This window comes from Coenobita brevimanus, chromosome 54 (genome assembly GCF_032717465.1).
Source record: "Coenobita brevimanus isolate Jiangsu-jjx chromosome 54, ASM3271746v2, whole genome shotgun sequence".
NCBI classification, from domain to species: domain Eukaryota; kingdom Metazoa; phylum Arthropoda; class Malacostraca; order Decapoda; family Coenobitidae; genus Coenobita; species Coenobita brevimanus.
The window spans coordinates 39483713-39509791 of NC_137007.1; the positions used below are offsets into that span (position 1 = coordinate 39483713).

Consider the following 26079-nt stretch of genomic DNA (forward strand, 5'->3'; position numbering starts at 1 on the left):
ACCTTTCCTTCTCACTTTCCTCTGCTGGCTCATATTCGTACGGCGAGAGAAGCTTTGGTATGTCTCTCTGGTACTGGATAATTTTCCTTTCATGCTGCGTTCGGGGGAAAAGTGACAGACATGCCCAAAGTCATACGAAGGACGATTTTCGTGGGTTCGAGATGCCCATTAGAACCCTGCCCTTAGCTATCTGTATAACACTTCTTAGTATTCTCTTATATGGCATTCAGTATATCTCAAAAGATGATATGCCTTTAACTCAATCAAACTGTGTGACGTAAGCACGGATGAAATAATGAACACCAGAACGTGATTAGGCCCTTTTGGACGATGACGATAACGACGACGACATGTATTTCGCAATTCTCTGGACCCTGGCATTTCGTTCTCTCACGTAAGCTGAATAAGTCGTCAGGGTACAGTAAGAAAACGTCGTGGTAGCGAAGGCTTCACTGAAAGTTGTAGTGGGTTGGCTAAATCAATGTTTAGTTCATGAAGACCACATGCAGTGAACATCTCAGCTTCAACACGTCTCGTACGATGCTACTCACACCTGCCACACCTGTCCTGCTCCCACCAAAATTATACATTATACATGGAAAATCTAATTTCGTGAAGCAATATATATATAAAGGTTTGTGCGTAAAGGTCGATAAAATGATGAATCAACTTTGTCGAAATAAGGGTTTTTACTACACTGGAAGGACGTCTTTAGACTGTCGCAAGAATAAGAAAATTATCATAAAACGGGGGTAAATAATAAAAACGAATACGTATATAACGTATTCATAAGGTAAAACAGCAGTTTTTTTCTTTACTCACTTCCGGAACATGAGCGGCAACACTAGTTACTGGCATAATAACATCCCCCCAGAAACCTTTCATGCTCCTGCAACTCCAGCCGGGTGAACAAAGAAGCTCCTTTAGTGTTGTAGCGGGAAAGTAATAAAGAAACTCGGTTAATGCGTGACAGTATCCGGCTGCTAAAAATACTTGTCAATTTTTCGATAATGCTATACCGCGTGTACTCTAACGTGGCCTAAAACTGGCATCTCTCACTGCAGAATGCTGAACTGTAAGAATAGATTAACAATAGAATGCGATGCTAGTCACAAAGAAGTGCTATGGAAACGATGTATCACAGCATTGTCTTTAAGCGAAATTAGCTGTAACAGGACAAAAAAGCCAAGACAGGACAAACTGAAAAAGGGTACATTGCAATACTTACTGCATCAATAAGTCTGCTTAGATATCTTTCATGCATCGACCAAAAGGCATCCCCATTGAAACTCGGGTAATAAGTAGTGAACATCCGGCTGCTAAAAATACATGCTGGTTTGATGATGTTACGACAATATTAACCGTACAATTCACGTCGCATGGAGATCTTTACTTAACCCTTCATGCATCGACCACAGAACACCCCCTTCAGTCCCGCAGCGGGTAAATAATAAGGAAACTCGTGTAATAAGTTGTAAATATCCCACTGAAAAAATACTTGTGGCTGGTTCGGCGCGTCCACATGATGCCGAGATAGTCAAGAGGCCGTATTGACTACATGTTTGACGGTGAGGAGGCTGGGAATGAGGAAGAGCAAGCAAGAGGGAGAGACGGAGGAGGAAAGTGAGAAGGAGAGAAGGAAGGGAGGGAAGAGGAAATGAAAGAGTGAAGGAAGGAAGGAAGGAAGGAAGGACGGAACGAGTGAATAAATGAATGTATGGATGAATGAATGAATGAATGAATGAAAGGGGGAAGGAAGGAAGAAACGGAAGGAAAGAAGAAAGGAAAGAAAGCAGGGAGAGGAGGAGGGGGAGACAGAGAGACCAATGATGAACAAGGAAGAGAGGAGAGGAAATGATGAAGGAGAGCGAAAAGATGACGAAATAGGTGTTGAAAGAGAAAGGGAAATGATAGGTGAATGTGACTAAGTGAAGAGGAAGGAGAGAGAGAGAGAGAGAGAGAGAGAGAGAGTGGGGAGCTAAAAGAGCAAAGATTAATGAAAGACTAAAGAAGATGATCCGAAGGCAGAAAATCAGGGGATGACTGATGTTAAACTGGTGCAATAATGATACTGCTGCTGCTGCTACTACTACTACTACTACTACTACTAACAACAACAACAACAATAATAATAATAATGATAACAGAGAGAGAGAGAGAGAGAGAGAGAGAGAGAGAGAGAGAGATGAAGTCGATAGCTACCTGTCGATTGTGTGAGCAGCAACGGGAACGTACGTACGTACGTACACACACACACACACACACACACACACACACACACACACACACTCTCTCTCTCTCTCTCAACCTACCTACCTACCTACCTACCTATCTACCAGCCTCTCTCTACCTACGTACGTGCCTGTCGATCGATCAATCAATTTATCTATCATTATTCTGACAGAATTTCACCTCTCTCTCTCTCTCTCTCTCTCTCTCTCTCTCTCTCTCTCTCTCTCTCATAAAAACCTCAGCTTCATCAAAAACTTGGCCCCAAGTTCCCAATTAACGCCACACTTTTCCTCACCAAAAACATAACGCAAGAAAGACCGTATACGAAAAAAAAGGGTAAAAAAGAGCAAGACTGACACTGATTGAGATAAAAAGATTAATAAAAAAAAAATCCATGTCTGAGGATAAAGAAATTGTAAGTACACTAGAACCACTTAGTAACAAAAACGATTTGTGATTAAAACTAAAATGAAAAGTTCAAGTATGAAACAAAGATAAAATGCTGAATGAGAGAGCAAAATAAAATATATGCATAAATAAGATGACAACACAAGAAAGGCAAAGAAAAATATAACGAGTACAAAAAATACAGACTACTTTGAGTCCACCACCAACAATAAAACTTATGATTTAGCGCTGAAATTCCTCTTTCCTACAAGACGAATACTTTAATGGTCTCACAAAGTTTATCAATTCTACGGTCGTCGTCTGCCCTGTTATACAATCTCACACAACACATACCTTCTCCAACACCAATAAAATTTACGATTTACTCTGGCATCCGGATTCAGACCCACCTCAAACTCTTTTCAACTCTTCCTTGACCCACTGCCCACCTATCCACCAATTTCATTGTAATCCGATTACGAGTTTTTGAGATATTTGTTCACATGCAGACAGACAGACAAACACGGATGAAACCACAACCCCCGTCTTCGTTGCTAGAGGTAATATTGACAGACACTGATCGAGAGGGAGGGGGAAAAAAATAATGTGACTGGAAGAATGAGATAAAATACGAATGTAACTTTGAAATATGATTGTAAGAAAGTCAGTGCATTAAAAATAAACATGTGAATAAAAAGAGTGTGAACTCTGACACTAAATGGAAGAAAAAACGAGGACAGATAAAACGAAAACGCACTGATAACATGGTAACGATGGCCCTGTAGAAGGACGAAAAAGAAGAAGAGAGAGACTGACAATGACTGTGAAAGATGATGTTCTCAAGATTTTATTTCTCATACTCTAAAACACACACACACACACACACACACACACACACACAACTGACATAATATGCAAGGGAGAAATAATTGTTCTCTCTCTCTCTCTCTCTCTCTAAAAAGCTGATGGTGGCTTTTCCCTCTGTTTATCTCTAAACTTCTTCCGTATATTCTTCTCAGTTTTATCAGACTAACCCCAAGCTATTTTAGCCACCTTATCGGAGACGCTGGTGGGAAAGGGATTAGAAACTACCTCCATTAACAGCCTCAGTAGTCTTTTTCTTTCTTTTTGTTAAATCCCGGTAAAGTGCAGGTAAATTTGTGAACAGCGAGCTAGCAGATGAACAGATAGGCATACTGACAGAGAGATGAACAGAAGCGTAGTGATAAACAGATAGATAAAGAGATATGGTAAACAGATACAGATAGGTGGACAGACAGGTAGACAGACAGGCATATAGATATAAACAAACAGACAGACAGATACACAGACAGAAAGACAAACAAACAGATGGGAAAATAAATATGGCTAGACAGACAGAGGGATATAGAGCCAGCAAAGATCTTTAGGAATGAAAGGGCCAAAAGTAAGCTTGCAAGACTAAGAAATAAACAAGAGAAATTTTTTTTTTTCTTCCTCTCACAAACTTTTCCTACTTCTGGCCCCTCTGACCTCACTACTTAAGAAAAAATATATCAGGCTTACGGTTCTGATTACCTTCTTATAAACCGTGCTTCTGTGCTGACACCACGCCTAAGGAAAAGGGAAGGAGAGAGGAAGGAAAGCGGGAAGGAGGGAGGAGGAAACGGAATGAATGAATGAATGAATGAAGGGAGGGAGGGTGAATGAATGAAGGACTCTGTGAGGGGAGAGAAAAGAAGGAAGAGAAGAGGGGAGAAGAAAGGAGAAGAGAAATCAGAGTACGAGGGGGGGGGGGAACAGGAAGAGAAGCAAAGGGAAATCATACTAGTAAGAAAGGGGTAGGAGGAGGGGAGAGAAGGGAGGTAGACTGAGAGAGGCAGAGGGAGGGGGGGAAGCAGAGGGAGAGAGAGGTGGAGGGAGGAGAAGGGTAGACAGGGAGGTAGGGGGAGGAGAGGGGTAGACAGAGAAGTAGAGGGAAAGGGGGGTAGAGGGAGGGCGTGTGTGCAGTAGACAGAAGCCCATCATGCCCTCCCTGTCATCCAATTAACCTGCTAACCCCCCCCCTCTCTCTCTCTCTCTCTCTCTCTCACACACACACACACACACACACACAACTTGTATCTCACATATGCCCAGCTCTTTGCCTTTCCTCTCTATCTCAAAGCTTTCCAACTTCTCTCTGTCTCATTCTCTCACCCTACCCGTCTACTCGTCCTGCCTATCCCTCTACCTCACAATGCCTGTCTACTACACACTTTCCACACTACCAACTCTCACACTAGCTTTACACGTTCTATTAATTGTCCTATTACCCTCACATCTGCCTGCCTAACAGCTTTCAAACTTGCCTACCTATCTTCCGCATCCTGTCTCTCTGTACCCTGTCTCTGCCTCATCCTGCCTCACCCACCATCCTCTCACCATCACTCTGCTTCACTGCTTCACCCATCATCCTGCAACGACCATTAATCTGCCTCACCCAACACCCAACCTTACCCTGTCTCTGCTCTACTGTCTCGCCCTGTCGCTACCCTGCCTTACCCAGAAGTCTGTCTCTACCTCACTCCTCACCCATCACCCTGCCTCGCCCTGCTTCACCCTGCCACCAAGGTCCTTTCACCCGCCATGTCTACCTTCAATTTATGTGCTTCTGGTCAGGTATTCTCTATATTCCTGCCAAGGTGTCTGATTCTGCCTACATAACTACCTACCTAACCACTTACTTAAGATCTACCTGCCTATTAGCCAACACTTCTCCCTTCCTCCTTACTATCTACGTGCACATCTACCTATCTATTTAGCAGACTATCTTCCTACTTACCAATCTGCCTACATACCTTCCACCCAAACTCTCCATTTTTTTTTCCTTCTTCCTTTCTTCCTACCTACCTACCTACCTACCAAGCTACCTACCAACCACCCTACCTTTCATATTTCCCTCCCTACCACCCATCCTGCCTATCTACCAACTTACCTACCTGCTTACCTACCACCCTACCTTAATACCTACCAATCACGATACCTTTCCTACATTCCTACCTACCTCTCTGCCTACCTACTAACTCCCTCAGCTAGCTACCTCGTTCAATTATTGATGTTAAGTTATTAAGGCATAGTCGTCGGTCGTTGAGGATAGCAGGGGAGGGGAGGGGAGGGGAGGGAGAGGGGATAAAGAAAGAGAGAGAGAAAGAAGAAAACAAAGGAGAAAAGAAGTGAGTATAGGATGGGACACAAAGGAAAGAAAAAATGGAGAGAAATACAGGAAGGAAGGGAGAAAGGGAAAAAGGGAAGGAAGGAAGGAATGGGAGAGGTGAGGTGGAGAAAAGGAGAGAGAGAGAGAGAGAGAGAGAGAGAGAGAGAGAGAGAGAGAGAGAGAGAGAGAGAGAAGGGGGGGGGGAAGAGGAAGCAAAAGAAAACAAATAGGAAAGATGAGGAAGGAAAGAAAGGAGGAAGATGTTGAAGAGTGAAAGAAGTGGAGGGAATGGAGAGAAGTTTGGAAGGGATGGGAGGAATAGGAACGAACAGGAGAGAAGAGTGGAATGGGAAGGAGAGGGAAGACAAGGAAAGGAGAGGGGAGAGAGGGGAGGGGAAGGAGAGGTCGGGAGGAAGAGGGGAGGGTGGTGAGGGAAGTGGGGAGGGTGGTGAGGGAAGCGTGGAGGGAGGGGAGATAGGGACGGAGGACGAGGGAGGAAAGGGTCACTTCCTATGAACTCTTCCCTCCCTCTCCCCTCTTCCTACTCCCTCGCTCCCTCCGTTCCTTCCTCTCCTCTTCTCCAGTCTCTCTCCATTCATTCCTCTATTTTTTCCTCTCCTCTTCCCACTTTCTCTTTCTCTTCCCTCTCCCTCTCACTCCGTTTCTTCCATTCCCTCTCTCTCCTTTCCCCCCTCTCTCTCTCTCTCTCCAATGCTTCCTGGTTACTTATACTCTGCTACTCTACACGACACTTTTCTCTGTCCTCTACCTTATAATTTACTTACCTGTCTGGGTACTTACCTATCAATTTTTAACTAGAGGACCAACTTACCTACCTCTCTACTTTACCTACCTACTTACACAACTACTGAACTACCTATTTATCTTTTATACCTGCCGCCCTGTCATCTTAACTACCTACCTTCCTTAATGCCTTTCTTTCTTTTAGCCTGCCACATAAATCTCCTCTCTACGTATCTACTTACCACTCTACTTACCTGACAACCTGCTTACCAAATCAAATACATACCTACTTCCGACCATCCAACCTACCTACTTACATACCTACCTACCTATCAATCCAGAAATAATCTTTTTACCTGCCTACCTCCAGCCTATGGACCAACCTACATACCTACCTACCAATCTCCAAGTAATTTTCTCTACTTACCTGTCTACCTACCTACTGGCAAATCATCTTTACTAACCTACCTACCTACCTACCTACCTATCAACCTACCTGCCTACCTACTTACCTGCAAATAATCTTTTTTTATTTACCTGTCTACCAACGTACCTGCCTACTACCTACCTACCTGCTCACCACCTTAATGGGGTACGAAACGAATTACATGTACTCTTAATGAAATAATACTCTAATTTCATGCACTGTATCTCTCCATCTCGTGACCTGAATGTACTCAGTATTATAATTACTCTCTCTCTCTCTCTCTCTCTCTCTCTCTCTCTCTCTCTCTCTCTCTCTCTCAACAACCAGGCCAAATTGTTCTTCCTCTCTCCTTTCCCCTGCATCCCCCCCCTTCTCTCTCTCTCTCTCTCTCTCTCTCTCTCTCTCTCTCTCTCTCTCTCTCTCTCTCTCTCAGATCACCATGTGTCTGAAATACCAGCCGTACAAGCAAGGAAGAAAATCCATAAACAACAGAATGAAAACTGAGCACGCATGAGAGAGAGAGAGAGAGAGAGAGAGAGAGAGAGAATGTATATTACAAGGATACACAAACTGGACAGAATTTACGCGCCTTGCTAGATGGTCCTGTCTAATATAAACAAATAATTTGCGTTAAGACATTTATGACAGAGATAGTAAAGTACTGAGAGAGAGAGAGAGAGAGAGAGAGAGAGAGAGAGAGAGAGAGAGAGAGAGAGATGGGGGGGGTAGAGGGACTGCTATAAGGAAGAGGACAGAGAAAAACAGTGACTTAGTATCATCTTCACATCAGCACCTATAACGTCAGCAAAGAACAGCAGTGAGACGGGGGGAGTGAGCACAGACCTTGTACAGCACTAGGATCAGCATACACACACACACACACACACACACACACACACACACACACACACACACACACACACACACACACACACACACGTTTTGCATTCTCAACAAACATAAATACAGTACACACACAAAAACATACATACAAAAGCACTCAACATTCATACATACAAACATTTATACATACACACAGACGCCAGCATTCCCACCCTACTTCCTGGTCCGTGTGTGTGTGTGTGTGTGTGTGTGTGTGTGTGTGTGTGTGTGTGTGTGTGTGTGATATACAGTAGGTACTAGAGTACTTATGTGTATGACAGCTGAAAGGACTGTGCGCTCTCTCTCTCTCTCTCTCTCTCTCTCTCTCTAACAGCTTTTGCTCCCTCCTCCCCTCTGCCCACGTAGTAAGGCTCGTAGGGTCTGTGTGGTCTGTGTATCTCTGCTTCAGCTGGTGGTGTGTTGGGCCAGCTGCAGCGGTTGAGAAAGGGAGTCAGGGTTTGGCTTCTCTTTTTTTTCACACTTTTTTTGCTCTCTCTCTCTCTCTCTCTCTCTCTCTCTTTCTCTCTCTCTCTCTCTCTCTTTCTCTCTACGCTACACGTTCAGTATTCTTCTTTATGGCTGTGAAGTGTCTGGTAGCAATAAGCATGAATAATTATAAAAAAAATAATGGATTTTTTACGAATGGGCTTACAAAAAATCTTAAATATCACCGCAGTAATCTTCAACATTCTGGCTCCGTTGAAATATGATAAAAAAAAAAAAAAATCGTCGAGGGTAAGGTAGTGGCAAAATACAATAATCATTATTTTCCTCCAAAAAACTGAATACGATATATATAACTTAATACTCTTTGAGGGCTCCAGGTTTCTCTTGAGCATACCAAAATCATCTAATGGCGGCTGTGACAGAAAGCAAAATAAGTAATTCGTCGCCAAAGAATTAACTGCCGCCTGCCACCCCTCGTAGCAAAGGGTTAGAGCGATGCGCAAAGTGTACATGCAACTCAACACCGCGCATTTCGCTCCACTGGCGGTGACGCATCTCTTAGGGCCAAGTTACACTAAGCTCGGAAACGGACACAGAGACGTATTTCTAACTGGCTTCGGAAATTTCGAAACGCCTTATCATCAGAGGCATATTTTGCACTTAAGAGCTTCCTAATCCCCTTGCATGTTACTAATGAGGGCAGTGTCGATATTTAATACTGTATACTCATGGGCTGGTGTTAAGAACGTCCCAGTCGGAGTGATGGTTTTGCCTACGTTCGATATTCAGAAAGGTTACCAGCAGCAGCAGCAGTAGTAATAGTACCTGCAACCCGAGGATCATCTAGATGCGAATCTATTGGACTCCAGGGTTAAGTTGTACTCCTCAGTAGTCCACCAGCCTCCCTCAGGGGACAGGGAGGGAGGTGAGGGACATATGTATGACCGTACAGATCCTCCGCCCGGTCATATAGGTGTCACCACGCGAAGGTGTCCCTCACTAGCACCATTGAGGGAAGCAAGGTGGCCATCTACCCTTAAATGTACTGGATTGTGATAGCCGAGTCTCGGGTTCTTACACCTCGAGGGAAAGGGGGGAGGCGGAATTATAAGTTTCAATGTTAACGTTTTGCAACAGAAACTACGGTAGAAGATAAAAAATAACCCACTAAGGAACAGGCGTTACGAAGTCTCCAGTGCCACCTGGAATATGACCAGGGTATCAAAATTACTCAAAAAAATTATCGAAAATACAAAAGTAGATTTTAATGACAGGACAAAAATAACTTTCCACCTTCAGGTCTGGGCTGGAAATTTAAAAGAAATTAAAACTGATGTAAAAATGTGTAAAATGTGTAAAAATGTGCGGTGGTGAGGTGATGGTGAAGGTGATGTGTAACGATATGATCAGACCACGACAGGGCGGTGAGGGAGAGACGACTGCTAGCGACAAGTGGGGGGAAGAGGGGGAGGTGGAGAGAGAAAAGGGGGAAAAAGGGTGAGGAAGAAGTAGGGAGGAAGAGATGAGGGGAAAAAGGGATGGTAGGGGAAGATGAGGGCAGAGAATGGGAAACAAGGAAAGGGGAGGGAGGAGGAGCAGGAAGGAGGGAGAGAAATGAAGAGGGTGAGGGGGAAAAGGGGTAGAGAGAGGGTAAGGGAACGAGGCCAGCAAGAAGGATGGGAGAGAGGGAAGGGGAAAGTGGGAAGACGAAGGAGGAGAAAGAGGGAAAAGGAAAAAGGAAGACGGGCGAAAGGAAGGAGGGGGTGACGCTGAGCATGTAGGAGGAAGGGAAAAAAGTGGGAGGGAGATTGGCAGGAAGGGGGGAAGAAAGAAAAGGAGGGAGGAAGACAAGAAAAAGGAGGGAGAATGAGGAGGGAGGACACAAGGAGGGAGGAAACAAGAGGGGAAGAAGGAAACGGGGGGGGGGGAAGGAATGAGGAGAGGAGGGAGGGAGAGAGGGAGAAAAATGGGAGGAAGACTGGAGTGAGGAATCAAATTGGTGGTGACAGATGGAAGAATGGTCAGGGAGGGGTAGAGTAGATTAGATAGGGCTGGATAGGGTAGGGTGGGCTGAGGTAGTGTAGGGCAGGGTAGGGAGGAGTAGGAGGCAGGACAGGTGATGGAAGAAAGGTAGGGTCGAGTAGTGTGGGGTAGATTAAGAAGGACAGATTAAAATTGGGTAAGATAAAGCAAAGTAATTTAAGTCAGGGCAGGGCAAGGCAGGGTAGGGTAAAACAGATTAGGTTAGGGTAGGACATGACAGTACAGATTAAGGACAAGACTTGAGAGGATAGGTCCACAGGGCATTGTATGCCTGGGTAGGATAGGCAGTGAATGGCTTGAAAGGAAAGGCATGTGCAGACGGAGAGAGGGAGAGAGAGAGAGAGAGAGAGAGGCCTGTCCGTCTCTTCCTCTCCCCTCAAATTGACACTTGGGGGTCTGTCAAGTGAGTGAGGGGTGGGGGGAGTGAGAGGGGGGCATGAGGAGAGAAGAGGAAAGGGGAGGGGTAGAGGGAAGAAGAGGGAGGGAAAGAGGTGTGAGGAGAGGAAGGGGGAAGGGTAAGAGGAGGGGGGGAATGGAGGTAGGGAGAGAGATGAGAGGAGACAGAGGAAGGGGGGCATTGAGAGTAAAAGTAGTACAAAGGAATACAAAGAATTGCACACTGCAATACACCTGTTGGTCCTTTTGAGGCTGTTTGTTACAGGATAGGTAAAAACTACCCGTAAGTATTCTATCTGTCAAAGACAAGGATAGGAAAGCAGAAAGGCCTCCCCCAAGGAGGGGGAAGGGTCAGGAAGGGGAAGAAGGGTGAAGATGTGAGAGAAAGGGGGAAGGAAAGGGGAGAGTGAAAGAGGAGAGGAGCTGAGGTAAGGAAAATCGGGAAGGAGGGACGGAGAAAGAGAAAGAAGGGAAGTGGAGAAGGAGGTGAGGAAGAATAGGGCGAGGAAGGGGAGGGAATGAGAAGTTGTAAGTAATAGTGTTGAGAACTTGGAGAGAGAGGGAGGTGAGGAGAGGAGACGAGGAGGTGACGAGTGGAAATTGGGGGGGAGGGAAGGAGGGAGCGAGGGAAGGCTGTTGAGAAGAGGGAGGGAGGGACAGAGGGATGGGGGGAAGTGAGGACAGAGATGTGGAGGAAGGATGGTGAAAGAAGTGGACGGAGGGAGTGAGAATAAAGGCACGGAGGGAAAGAAAATGAAGGGAGGGAGTAAAAGAAGGGTGTGGGGAGGAAAATATAAGAAAGTGAAGGAGGGGAAGGGCTGGCAAAATGGATACAGACCACACCAGTTAGTATTGGCTGGTCTGACCTTTAGAAAATGATTTACTGCGTTATTACAGAAGTTTTAGACGAACACGAAAGCAAAGCATTATCTGTCTATCTATCTATCGAGAATGAGAGAGTGAGCAAGAAGATGAGGTGAGGGTAGTGATGGACATGTGGGCTGGGGTAGTGGTGGTGAGGACTGATGTACTTACTGATACTACTCTGCCTCATCACAACTCACACTCACACACTCACTCACACACCCTCATTATCAGGCAGGTAGGTAGAAAGGTGAGAAAGTTGATTAGGTTAGGCAGTTAGGTACGTGGTTAAGTTGGTAGGTAGGTTTGTTTGAGGATAGTTGAGTGGGTAGGTATGCAGTTGGGTAGTTGGGACGATAAGTAGACAGGAAGGTAGAGAAGAAGGTGGGTATGACTGGATTAACGGGTACACAGACGAATGGGTGCACAATGGGCGAATAAAGTCAAAGAGATTAAATGGATGGGTGAATATGGGGGGATGGGGTGGAGAGGTATATGAGTGAGACGGGTGTGAGTTCGGGAAAGTGCAGCCTGATGACGGAGAAACAATAACATGGGGGTGATTTGTCTGTGGCCACCCCTTCTGGGATTAAGGAGTCTGGGTAGATAGAATATGTTGAAAGTGAATATGACAGATTAAAAATGTTGGGTGGCAGAGTAGTAACAGTGACTGCTGATGAGAGACAGGGACCTTCTGCCTTGCCATAGTCCACTAACTCCTCTTCCTAAGCGATTTATTAGGCATATTACACCTCAGCATTCACTTTTATCTTTACAACAGCACCGTAGTTTGCGTTGGTAACATCCAAGAGGATATTGAGACGTTTGTGCAGAATAAATCGCTATGGAAGAGTTGTTACGAAATCTCCTAATCCACTCAAAATACGCCCCCAAATCTCAGGGGTTGAGAAGTAGTGTTAGCACCAGCCCAGTGAAGCCTTACCGCCCCGCCAAATGCCTTCCTATCTGGCGTCCCCAAGTGGCCGGCTAGGGCCCCCAGCCTAGGTGTGCCTACCCATACAGGCCTAACCTGCGCTCTCCCTCTCCCTCTCTCTCTCATTCGTTCTAACCTGACAAAGATCCTTACAGCACAATCGATGCCCAAGTGCAGTCAGATTAGACGGTCGATGTGCCTGGGGCCCAAAGAGATTCATTTCTGGCTCATACTTAAGGCTCATCGACTTTGATGCAACCAAGCTGTGACAGTGGCCCAGTTCCGTTAGGTAAAAACAAATCAGATACAGCCTCAAGATTCCTTAAAAACCTGTTTGTTATCCTACAACGTTTATGGTCGTATAAGCTTCTTTCAGTGTCTATAATTCCATAACACATTTCAACTTAGAGATTTTGCTAAAGTTCAGTTCTCCCTTATACGTCTTTATCTATGCCATTATACAATTTTGTTTGCATACAACTTATCTTTGCTTATAACATTCTTTGCAAGTTTATCCCGTCACAAGCTAAACTACAAGTCTGGCCTAAATGCCTATCTAGGACATACTAACTAGTGTGTGTTTACCCTAAAGTCCTACTTATGTTGTGATGTCTAATTCTGCTGCTGTTCTGTGGCTTTCTAACAAATCACCAGTCTACTTCAACCCAGCCAAACAACACTAATCTCATCTCAACTTCATCTGTTCTAATCTGATGTTAATAAGTCCAGTCTCCCCCAGTCAAACCAGTTACATTACCTCGTCCTGCCTACCTTAACCCAGTCCTAGCTAAACTAACTCAGCCTAACCACGCCCTACTCGTTATTTTCTAATCTATCACTCTTCACCCAGTTTATCCGCATCAAACTAAACTCAACCTCATCTCATCTAACCTTCCCTAACCCACTCCGACCTAAGTTAACTCAGAGTAACCTGACCTATCTATCTCATTCTTAACTCTTCAAAACCTAAGAGTCTCTCAAAAGCTGAACAAAATCTCCTGACTCTAGCCAGAATTAAATACGTGCAGGTAAGTTTCAATCAGCCATAAAGTGCAGAACTAATATACCCTCCCCCAAAACGTCTCCTTAGGCCTTGTGATTCTCCTATACCCTACCAAGTTTTGATTTTAAAACCTTTCTTGAGTTCAGCTTGTGCTTAAGATTTCTTGTTCACACATTTATCGCCACTAACACAGCTACAAAACGCTTCACAACGTAACTAAGGTGAATAACAAAATGACGAAATAAGTGGATGCAAAACTATTTCCGTCATATTAAACTTAGTTAAGATTTTTCATGAATATTAACCAAGCGTATCTTCCTTGGCCGCCCAGTGACCTTACATTCAGCCTGCCCTACCCTACCCCATTCTGCCCTGCCCGACCCTACCCTACCCTATCCAGTCGAGCAATACCCCACCCTGCCCTGCCCTATCCTGGCCTATATCCCATCCTCTTAATCTACCGCATGACCCTCTCTCTATGTCCCTCCTGCTCTCTACCATACATCCCTTAGCCCTGACCTAATCTACCTATCTGTCTGCTACCTATACCTCTTGCTCTGTCCCACTGTAGAGTCAACCAATGCCCCAGTCTCAAAGACTTTGATCCTTCCCTACTTTCTATGCCTTTGTACAGCCAGACAGGTACCAGTAACCTTACCCTTGCATTCCTTACCTCTATCCTACCTTCAATGCCTCTCCGGTGACCCCTATTTCTAAGCCTCCTGTCCCCTTCCTTGCCCCATCCTGCCCAATCCTACCCTCAGTGTTCCCCTCGTGCCCTCTACCCTTACGCCTCTTGCTCCTCCCTTCCCCCCCTGCCCTGTGAGCCTTGCCACATGACGAGGGATCCACACAGGGCGGCCCTACCCTGCCCTGCCTCCCTTATTGCAAAATCAGCTGCTGGGGTGTCTGGCCTTCACATCAGCCAGAGGTGCTCGCTCGCTTCAACCTCTCCCCCCCTTCTCTCTCTCTCTCTCTCTCTCTCTCTCTCTCTCTCTCTCTCTCTCTCCTCCCTCTCTTTCCCACCCCAAGTACTTCGAAGTGTTTCCACTAAAATCGTCTGGAGAGGGCAAGAATAAAGTAGAAGAGAGAGAGAGAGAGAGAGACTAATACTAAAAAGTCTCCCCTAAACTGAATACAATCGTCTGAAAGTGGCAAGAAGAGGTAATATAAATTCTGACACTGAAGAGGTGAATGGAATTTTTTGACCCTAGTTTCTGTCACATTTTGTCGACCATTGGATGAACTGCCACTCAAAATATCACGAAATTACTACCCCCCCCCCCTCTCTCTCTCTCTCTCTCTCTCTCTCTCTCTCTCTCTCAAACCTGATGAAAATGCCAGTTAGTGGGAAAAAAATCTATGCACTGTCCTATATATGGAAATTTCCTCACCGCATCAAATACACAGTGTCACAGTATATTCCGATAAAATAACCAAGAATTTATCTATATCCTTTACTGAAGAAATTAAAACACCCACATACTGAAGCCGTGTTTACCATATCTTCATAAATATACACACTTCAGTATTAGAGTTTAATTATTTCTTGCACTTGAACAACTCACAACACCATGAAAATTAAGCCCATTAAATTATATGTTTTCAAATGCTAATGAAAGACGATTTTGGGGGGATGTTCATACTCCTCTGTATTTCCTTCGGCTTATGGCAAATCGAACTTCTCTCGGTTATTTAATTTTATTCTTTTTTTTTCTTTTTTTGAGGGAATAATTGTTAAGCCCTTCTTGCCTTTGGTTCTTTCTTCCTTGCATAAAAAAAAAGTAAAGGGATGGCTCTGGGATACGATGTGCATAAACGCCAGCGGGGAAAACTTACCTTAATGAAGAGTCGTGGGCGTCTTTCAACAGGTGGAGTGGCTGAGCAAGCATCGTCAAACACACAAAAATAAAAATGCATTATTACAGCTTCGACCACACGCCAGCAACATTAGATTATTTTCAGAGCATAAACCTTTAATTGTAACAGCTTTTTAATACTACCTCCGTCACAAATGAACTTTAATTTTCTTACAATAAGAGTATTCGCGTTTGTATACACTGGAGGTACTGTTCTACACTGAGGTCACAATTGTCCTGAACCCGAAATAACGTGCTGTGGTTAAGCTATGGTTAGGTTAGGTTAGGTCAGACCAGATTAACACTGAAACCTAGGTATTCCGATTGTTTTTGCTGTGATCAGTTGAATTTTGTCATCTGTTCCCGATAAAAGTTGCATGTTTGTTGTGATGTGGGTGGGTTGTATCTCCAAAACGCGTGATACGGTATGTGACGGACACGATATTAAATTCAAATAAATCACACCTAAACTACTGGAAAAACCATGGTTTCATGTTCGCGTCACGGTGTGCTCGAAACTGCAAATTTACTCCAAATGCAGGGTACGGCATTCATGCCAGCCATCGGCATTCAAGCTCAACGAACGCTTGTCGGACGGAATCTTGGTTCCATCAGACAGGCAGCAATATGGTAAATGAAAAACTAATGTTCAGTCTAACCTGGCATTGATGGAGTGTGTGATGGGCGAGGAGCTTCTGGCTGTGTCCCTCCTGTCGGGCGAGGTGGCGGAGGGCGAGGGCGAGGCGGTCCTGTTCCTGAAGAGCGGCGACTGCTGGAGGATCTGGGCCGCGTCCATCTCGGCTCGTCCGTCGTGGCAGGAGGATTCCGAGCTGGAGGAGGCGCCGGAGGAGGAGGAGGAGGAGTCCTGGTCATGCTCCAGGCTCCGCAGCTCCACCATGCTCCGTCTGTGGGGTCAGGAAGCAAAGTTGATAAAAATGATGACTATACCGGTACTAAATTTAGGGAGAAAAGGGCAAATTAGAGAGGCGGACTAGGGCGAGTTGTGGTCATGCTCCAAGCTCCGTCGCTTTACCGTGCTCCATCTGGTGGGCCACGATGAGAGGAGCATGTTTAGAAGAGGGTAAAAATAAAGAAGGGGATGGAAAGAGAGTAATTAGTTAAAATAAGGAAGGATTATGTTGCTACTTAATCCCTTTGCAACCTCAGATATCCCTTAAGACGAACCAAACAACTTGGTGGTGGCAAGAATGAAACTAGAGATGAAAGTCAGAGTGATGCAGTGGTTACTGGACATTGCTGTTTGTCTTTCAGTGAGTGAGATATAACTAAGTAAAAAAAATTTAAGATATGAGTAGATAACAGATAGATAGATAGACAGACAGACTGATAGCTAGAGAGGGAGCTCATCCATTCCTGTCTTAAAACACCCTCAGGGCAAAAAATGTCTAGTGATAACGTGACGAGGATATTCATTATGTCCAGGTTGCGACATGGTGACAAACACGTGGACAGACAGACCGAAACATAAGACAGACAGACAAACAGATAGACTGATTGACTGATAGATATATAAATAGATAAGTAGAGATTGCGATAGATGTATAGTAGAAAGATAGATGGATATAAATAGACAAATGGACAGGAAGTGAATGATAAGAATACTAAAAGAAAAGGACTGGTTGAAAAATGCATAAACACACTGACAAATCGATAAAAAGATGCAGACAGACATAAAGAAAGCCTGCTACTTATATACTAACGATTGCTAAGATACTGAACAAATATAAATATAAGTCGACAGACGAAAATGACAATAACAGATCATGTAAGATTATAATGGCAAAAACAGATGAGACAAACCTTGATAAAAGACTGAATGATAGACACATAGACAAAAGGATAACTAACAGGAAAAGATACAGAAACAGGCAAGGTAATGACCTGACTGTGAGAGTTATACAAGCGGAGAGACTGAAGGAAGAGACAGAGAATTACACAGATAATGTAAGCCTGAGGTGAATACACAGGTAAACACGCGAAAGCCTGCAGTTAAGATAAAGGCCTAAAATTGTCTTGCACAAGTCTCATATCTTTCGAATTGCCCTTTAAAGCTTTCGTTCCTTTTCTGTGTTCCTTCATAACTATCAAGGTTCCTCTCTGGTCATATTATAGCTGCTGCTCTAGGCGGTCACTATCGATCAATCCATCTATCTATGCAAGCAGAGGAAGATACAGATAAATGGAGGTAAAATCATAAGCAGACACAAAAAGATAAAACCAGTAAAATAGGTAGCTATGAAAAAATGACAGCTAGACGGAACGACACGTGTTCATCTAAAAGGGACACACATGGCGTTATGGAGAAATCTTGCAAATCGGTGTGATGGACGGAAATACACACGGAAGACTGCATATAGACGGGATATGAGGGATATGAAGGGATTGGCACTTAGAGAGAGAGAGAGAGAGAGAGAGAGAGAGAGGGGGGGGGTTGGGGGGGAACAATACAACTAAAAATGTCACTATTATTATAAGGGAAAATAAGTGGATTCAAGAGGAAGAAGAAGAGGAAGGAGAAGACAGGAAGAGGCGGACAGGGTGATAAGGAAGATGTTTGTTACAATGATGGAGGTGATTGTGGCCAATGGTGATGGTGGTGGTAGTTGTGGTGGGCCTAGGGAGAAAGCAAATGTGATGGTGGTGGTGGTGGTGGTGGTGGTAATGGTGGCAGTGGTTGTAGTAGTAGTAGTAGTAGCAGTAGCAATAGCAGATGTGATGAAGTAGTAGCTGCTGTTGAGGCACTGCTGGTCGTAATGGTACTGATGCTGCTGACTGTGGTAGCGGTTGTATTAGAGATGATGGTGATAGGGTTGGTGGTGGTGGCAGCAAATAATGGTGGTGGTGGAGGTGACAGTGGCGCAGATGACGATGATGATGATGACAGTGGTGGCAGCAGTCGCCCTAACTTGACAGAGCTCAGTACAACAAAGACCTCCGCTTCATAAGGTGTGTTTTTAACCGATTTGCCAGCATTACTTGCCACACAATATTCACAAAGTCGAGACCGAAAAACAAACAAACAAACAGCAGTGGTAGGATTGTGGTAGGTGGCTGAATTGTGGTGTAAAAGTGGTAGGTAGAGATGGTCGTAGGTCCGGATGCGCGTTCCCTCCCCCCCCCCTCCGTTCCACGACGTCCAGTAACCTAAAACTGATTTACCAATTCCACAAATCACATTTCCCTGACAAGAGGATGCTGGAGAGAGAGAGAGAGAGAGAGAGAGAGAGAGAGAGTGAAGATCCTACGTCAAGCCAGATCGGTCGATGGATAAATATAGGTAGGAAAGGAAATCCTATTTGAGAGAGAGAGAGAGAGAGAGAGAGAGAGAGAGAGAGAGAGAGAGAGAGAGAGAGAGAGAGCTTCCCTTTCTGGGCGTCGGATGGGAAGAGTTGTTAGAGGGAGAGGATGAAGAAGGGCAAACTAAAAAGAATCCTCTCTCTCTCTCTCTCTCTCTCTCTCTCTCTCTCTCTCTCCCTAAGTCCTTGATGACAAACTGGTGTCGCACATATCATCTCTCTTCTCCGTCCTCCCCCCCCGCTCTCTCTCTCTCTCTCTCTCTCTCTCTCTCTCTCAAGTCCTTGATGACAAACTGGTGTAGCACATACCAAGTCTCTCTCTCTCTCTCATTTCAAAGATGGTTACCACAGGATCACAAGGACTCCATTGAGATCAGTGATAAGATAGCAAGAAGGTGAGGTGATGGCAGCTGATACGAAGATACATTAATTGCTGTGATGAAATGATAACTAAATAATTTAACTGTGAGAACAGATGAGATGTGAAGTGATCTGAGGTGAGGTGAAGTGACCTGCAGTTCTATCACCTTAACTTGGCTCTGATACTTCGTCCTTTCGTAGCTATTTCACGTACAGGAAAGACAATGTCGCGGCTCTACATCGTCAGACAGCTCGTTTTCGTGACTAGCTTCGAAATCTAACTAACTATTATCAGGATTCACATTCAAGACTAATAGAAAGCAAGTTTTGGCCGAGTCTGAGTAAAAAAGAGTAGCCTACAGATGTTAAATGAATCAAGGTGAAATACGGCGATATGCGATATTAGGTCATGATATGGGATGTAAAGTGAGATGTGCATGTATACAATAAGATGTGAAATGATTAAATATAGGATCATGCGAGGTGAGGTGAAGTGAGGTGATGGTGTTTTATGAGATGCATATGTGAAGAGATGTGATGCATTGTGATGACATGTAAAATCATACGAGGTGATGTTACGTCATAAGATGCTTAATGGTAAGATGAGATAATAGTCTATCTGTCTGTCAGTCCGAAAAACGAAAAAAAAAAGAAGAAGTCGGAAATGACGATCAGTAGCGCAGGTCAAACGACAAAGACCCCAGCACGCGACAGGAACCCATACTCTCTCTCTCTCTCTTAGCAGGTATGGTCGGATATAGTGATTAGAACCAGGGGTCAAAGGACAGACAATCCCCCTCCCCCCAACAGTCCCCAGCACGAGACAGGAACAACGCAGTGTACCCCGACGGGCGCGAGGAAGTGAGGGCAGGAAACGTCGGCACCACTGCGTACTTGACGGCAGGAAGCAGACGAAGGGCACTGATACCTACACTGAAGGGGTTGAGGGAGTGTTTGGTGAGTTCCCTGCGTGGTAAAGGTGTGTGTGTGTGTGTGTGTGTGTGTGTGTGTGTGTGTGTGTGTGTGTGTGTGTGTGTGTGTGTGTGTGTGTGTGTGTGTGTGTGTGTGTGTGTGTGTGTGTGCTGAAGCTCTACTGACGTGCTGAATGGAGTGTTATGAAAACCCTCTGACATGAGGGAATGTGCACTGGCTCTAATGAAGCTCAACTTAAAGGATATGGCTCCTGGGTAAGCCCTTTGAATTAAGATAATGAAGCTCGAACATCATTACTGAAGGCGCTGAAGGGAATACTTGATTATTTGATGATGTTCCCGGGAGGTGAAGGAGATGGTAATACTAATAATACTAACACTAATACTATTACTGATAATAATAATACGAAGAAGCAAGGTAGGAAGCACGTGAATTAATAGTCATACGATTATCGACCAAACAAGGGTCGTTAAGGCAGATAACCAGTATGGATTTAAGATATGAGGAGGGACGGTTCTGTGCCCCTCACGTCCCTGATGTATGAGCCTGAAGGAGGATGCGTGTAAATCAGAGGCACACTTAGAACTTGAAGCATTAAGTTGAGGGCTTCTGTCTTGAGAGAGAGAGAGAGAGAGAGAGAGAGAGAGAGAGAGAGAGAGAGAGAGAGAGAGAGAGAATGAAACTTTTAAGTCTCCACTATCTCCTCTTCCCCCCTCAAAAAAAAAATAAATAAATAAATAAAAAAAATAATAATAATAATTGTGGGAAGCGAATGGTAGCCAAAGAAATCTAAGTAATGTATAGACTAGATCATACAGAACCTCTTGCCTAAACTAAATGTCTGGCGGAACAAACGCATCTGGGGAGATTAATGCACGATGCACCACTGAACTCTTAAAGGCAGGAAGTTTTGTTTTCTCCCCCAGTTCTCTTGAGGCGCCAACGAGAAGTGCAATGATGGGAAGGGAGGGAGGGGAGGGGTGTTACGGAGAGACTTGGCCAAACCCTTTCTTTTCCCACTAACCACTATATAGCAGGGAAGAGAGACAGAAAAGAAAAAAAGACACCCTGCTTCACATTACCCCTGCCGTTTATTCGGATGTATACTAACACTTACTCCCTTCTCAAGCTTAGGTTTCACAGTTGTTTTCCGAGATGCTCTTGGTAAGCGTCGTCACCGTATTAAATGAAACTAGACTATGCTGCTCCTAAATCAACAATGATGGCCTTGAAATTCATTATACTGATTAGCATGGGGGGTTGATGTGGCTGGGCCCCATACAAGCGGGCAATGAAGCTGTCAGTTGCTATTCATGAGATCAATGAAGAGTGTAAAAGAGTAGGATGACTGGAAGATGATCAAGAACAAGGAGAGAGAAGGTGGAAAATATATGAGGGAGGGTTGTATATGCTGCAAGATGGGGTTGCTCTTACTGGGTAAAGATGGAAATGTTGAATATATCTTCACCCAGATCATCACTCTCAGGATAAGACGCCCAGTAACAAACACATAATCAACCTACCATTTTATCGGCTCCAAGCTCTCCTGCCATGAAAGAAGGACGTGTTTATGTGTGTGTGATGGCCCAACTTCCAAACGCCTGAAAGATTGGGCAACTTCGCTATACACATTCAAACAGTGTTCTATGTATACTGATGGGCAGCTGAGAGACGGCGAAGCAAACTGGCTTGGGCTAATGATTAAACGCAGAACGGTGTGTGAGAAGTAAGAAACAAATAAATAACTGAGGTCTATTTCGGTCAACGAGAAACATAACGACAGAAGATGAAAGATGACGAAAAGCGGTGAAAGAAGGATGTAAATGAAGGAAGCTGGTTAGTGAGTGTGAAGGAAGGGAGCCGAGAGTGAAATGATTGAGGGAGGAAGCGCGCCGAGTGAGAGGGGTGGCCGGATTTGACCCACAGGATGGTCCACAACGAGGGTATCCGCCCGTAAACCCCCCCTACCCTCTCCATCCCCCGTCGCTTCCACCCCATCCACCTATCCCTCATCCACTCTTCCATCCATCTAGCCATTCATTATCAGTTACACATTTTTCATTTCTTCCCCTCTTCCAACGACCTTCTTTCCATGTATTCATTCACCTTTCTTTCACCTTTCCCCTCCCTAACCTTCCCCCTGTCGATTCCACCCCATCCACCCATCCCTCATCCACCCTTCCATCAATCCAGTTTCAATCGTCAGTCTTTTCATCTCATCCGTCTATCCATCCCCTTTCCTTCATCAGTCTTTTCATCGTCAATCTCCATTCACTTTCCTTCATCCTTTCACTCGTTCATCTTCTTTCCCATCATCATTCTTCTCCTCCCACTTTTTGTCCTTCAGTCCATCCACTTACCCACCACCACTCAACAAATCCTTCAAACCCTTCACTACCAGATCACTCATTCATCCATTCACCTCTCCATTGAGACAACATCCATTCACCTCTCCACCCAATCAACCATCCATCGATCGATCCAACCACTACTTCATCCACTCTCACATACCCATCCAAAACGCAAACGCATCCACAATCCATTTCGTCCATCCATCCACTTATCCATACACAAACACCACAATCCAACTCATCCATCCATCCACAATCCAACCAACAACACCACCATCCAATTCATCCATCCGTCCAACCATCCATCCATCCATCCATCCATATACTGAAACTCAAATGCATCCACGATCCAGCTCATCTATTCATCCACATATCCATCCACCAATACCTTATCAAACCGGGATTACACCCACTATCAGAACTATGTAACTATCCATCTGCCTTTCTCGACGCAACAAGATAGCGAGGTTCAACGATAATAAACAACAACAGCAGGTGACGTCAGAGAAGAGAGAGAGAGAGAGAGAGAGAGAGAGAGAGAGAGAGAGAGAGAGAGAGAATTAGCTTAATCGCTGAATTCACTTTACTCTTCTACCATTTCAGCCCTGTGATGATGATGATGATAGTAATAATAATAATAATCATCATCATCATCATCATCATCATCATCATCATCATACTGTACCTTTATTACACTTTCTCAACCATCATTCTGTTTTCCTATCCTTTTTTCCATCCTCTTCCCTTGTTATATTTCTTTTCCCTACCACCTCTCTCTAAAGGGGTAAGTCATACAGGATTCGGAAGGAGGGAAGGACAGACACAAGGAATAGACGGGGAAACAGAAGGTAGTAGTAGCAGACAGGGGTATGGTGTAGGTTAGAAGATAAGACACACTAAGACAGGCGGTGAGGCTGAAGACAGTGGTATGGAATAGGTCAGGAGGAGTGTAGAACAGATACAAGACAGACAGTGAAACAGAAGATAGTGCTGGCAGACAGTATCATGGCAGGACAGATAGAATGCAAAGGCAGTGAAAAAGGAGACAGATGTAGCAGAAGTGGTATCGTAAGACAGATACAAGGCACAGGCGATCAAGCAGAAGGACAGAAGGTAGTGGTATGATGCAGGTTTGGTTATCAGATTGCTGTGGACAGGCGTAAGCATCCACCACATAAAATCAGTGGACCCATTCCAGAACGTCTTTAGACTGTGAGGTTAGTGTAGTACCGACCGAGCCAGAGCGTCACCTAACCTCTATCTTCTCTGCTGTCATTCTCCTATCACACACTCCTCTTTTGTCCTTCCCCGCTCCTTCATCTCTCTCTCTCTCTTGGCTACGTTTCTTCCAACCCTGTTACACTTCTCTCTTTGCTACGTTTCTCCTCTCTCTCTCTCTCTCTCTCTCTCTCTCCCTCTCTCTCTCTCTCTCTCTCTCTCTCTCTCATGGCTACGTTTCTCCCAACCCTGTTATACTTCTCTCTTTGCTACGTTTCTCCCATCTCTCTCTCTCTCTTTCTCTCCCGCTCTCTCTCTGTGGCATAACAAGGGACCCACTATGCCCACCAGAGCCTTCCCTAACCAGACACCACACCAAACTCACCACCACCCTCCCCACTATCACTCCCCACCTTTGCTTGCCTCTATACCCCTAGTTATTCCCTTACTAAATCTAACTTAATATAACCTAAACTATCCTATCCTAGCCTAACCTAACCTAACAATCTAAATTAGCCTAACTTAACCAGACAGCTCATCAGCTCACCACCACCAGCATCCTAACATTTGCTTGCTTTTATCTCTTCCCGTCTAACCTAATCTAACTCAGTCTAACTTATCCCAGCCTAACTGTACAGAGTTATGTCTAAACCAAACTATCCTACGTAACTAGACACCACACCAATCTCACCCCTACCCACATCCCCACATTTGCTTGCCCCAATACCTCATCTAGTTATATCCTTACCGAACCTAACTTCCTCTGCCTTAACACTATGGCTGCAGTCAGTGTTTGTGAAATGAATATAATCGTTCGTCGTACGTTGGAATAAAACACGAAGATCTTTAAGCTTGGCCAGAACGTTAATCGTGAGTTTTTCTTTTCCCTGTTGACCTTTCTTTCGTGTTTCATTTTGTTCCTAAGCTTCTCTAAGTACAGTATAATCGTCTGATATGAAGCAAAATGCTATACAATACGGATGTATGGATAAGGAGTCTGGTTTGGTGAATGATTTGATTGATGGATGCAAAGGATAAGATGTATTTAAATGTAATGTGTGTATGTATGTAAATATGTATGTATGTATGTATGTATGGACAAGCTTGGAATGCAGGATATTAGAATAGATGGATGGACGTCAGGATGACAGGGTGCTTGAGTGGATACACGGAGGTAAGACCCATTGTATGTGTGTGCATGTAAGTGTGTATCAATGTGGAATGAGTTATCTGGCTGCCTGTATGTATGGATGCATGTATGTATGAAATTATGTACGTCTGTAAGTATGTATGAAACCATGTAGGTATGTATGTATATGTATGTATGTAGTGTAAAGGTGTATAAGAAGGATCTGCCCCTTCCCCCCCCCTCCGCCCATTCCCTTCACTCCTAAGAGGCACTTTGACAACAAGGAGATCTCTGAGTGACACACACACACACACACACACACACACACACACACACACACACACACAGACCAGTTCCACGCACACAATCACTCCATCGTACACAAAATGACTCAAATACACACATGCAACAGCGCCCCGGCACATACCATCGAGGAGACAAAAACAGAACAACTTCCATACACACACAAACACATATCATTAACGTACACAAACACACACAACGTAGACACACGTTTACTTACGTACACATATAAACATAAAACATTTGTGCACACACGCATGCAAACACTTCAACACACACAGCACATACGGTATTAGTTTACTCTCTTATCAACACACACACACACACACACACACACACACACACACACACACACACACACACACACTACAACCTACACAAAATACGGCACCATACAAAATACAAAACATACATAATTCACACACACACACACACACACACACACACACACACACACACACACCTCCCACACCACTCACCCAGTCTCCCACACCAGTAACAACCCCTCTCTCTAGCCTCACCCTGTCGAATCCCACAGCTATGGTAGTGTGTGGTAGTTGTGTGGTAGCTGCTGCAGTTTTTAGTAGTCTTGTGGGACTGTGGGGATTGTGGTAGTTGTGGGAATGTGTAATGGATGTGGTGGTCGTGGTGTTTGTGGCAGAGGTGTGACAGTGTGTGGCAAAAGTATGGTAAAAGTGTGGTAGTTGCTGTAGTTGCAGTGGTGTGGGCGTTATGTTAGAGTGGTGGTGGGTGGTAGTGGTCTGTAAATTGTGGTGTGTGGTTGTTGTGGGAGTGTGGTAATTGTGGTATAGGCATGGCAGTTGTAGCAGAGGTGTGGTAGTGTGGTGGCTGTGGTATAGGGCCATGGGAGTAATACTGTGGTGGTAGGAGGGATAGTGTGGTACTGTGGTGTGTGGTAGTTGTGGCAAAATTGTGGTTTCTTGCACTAGGAAGGATATTCAAAGTTTAAGGATCTTACTGGTGGCAGGAGCAGGAGTGATGGTGGTGATGGAGGTGATGGCAGTGGTAGTGAGTGGTGAATGTGGTGATGGTGGTTGTGGTGACTGATGCAACT

At 44.6% G+C, this 26079-nt stretch overlaps 1 protein-coding gene across 1 annotated transcript in view; it reads right to left on the bottom strand.

Moving 5' to 3' along the window:
* The window catches only part of LOC145401115 (uncharacterized), a 273880-nt gene that overhangs the window by 38248 nt on the left and 209553 nt on the right, over positions 1–26079 (bottom strand). The window contains exon 17 of the mRNA XM_080273486.1: positions 16053–16298. Coding sequence (XP_080129612.1) covers positions 16053–16298 — 246 coding nt within the window. The remainder of the gene's footprint in view (positions 1–16052; positions 16299–26079) is intronic.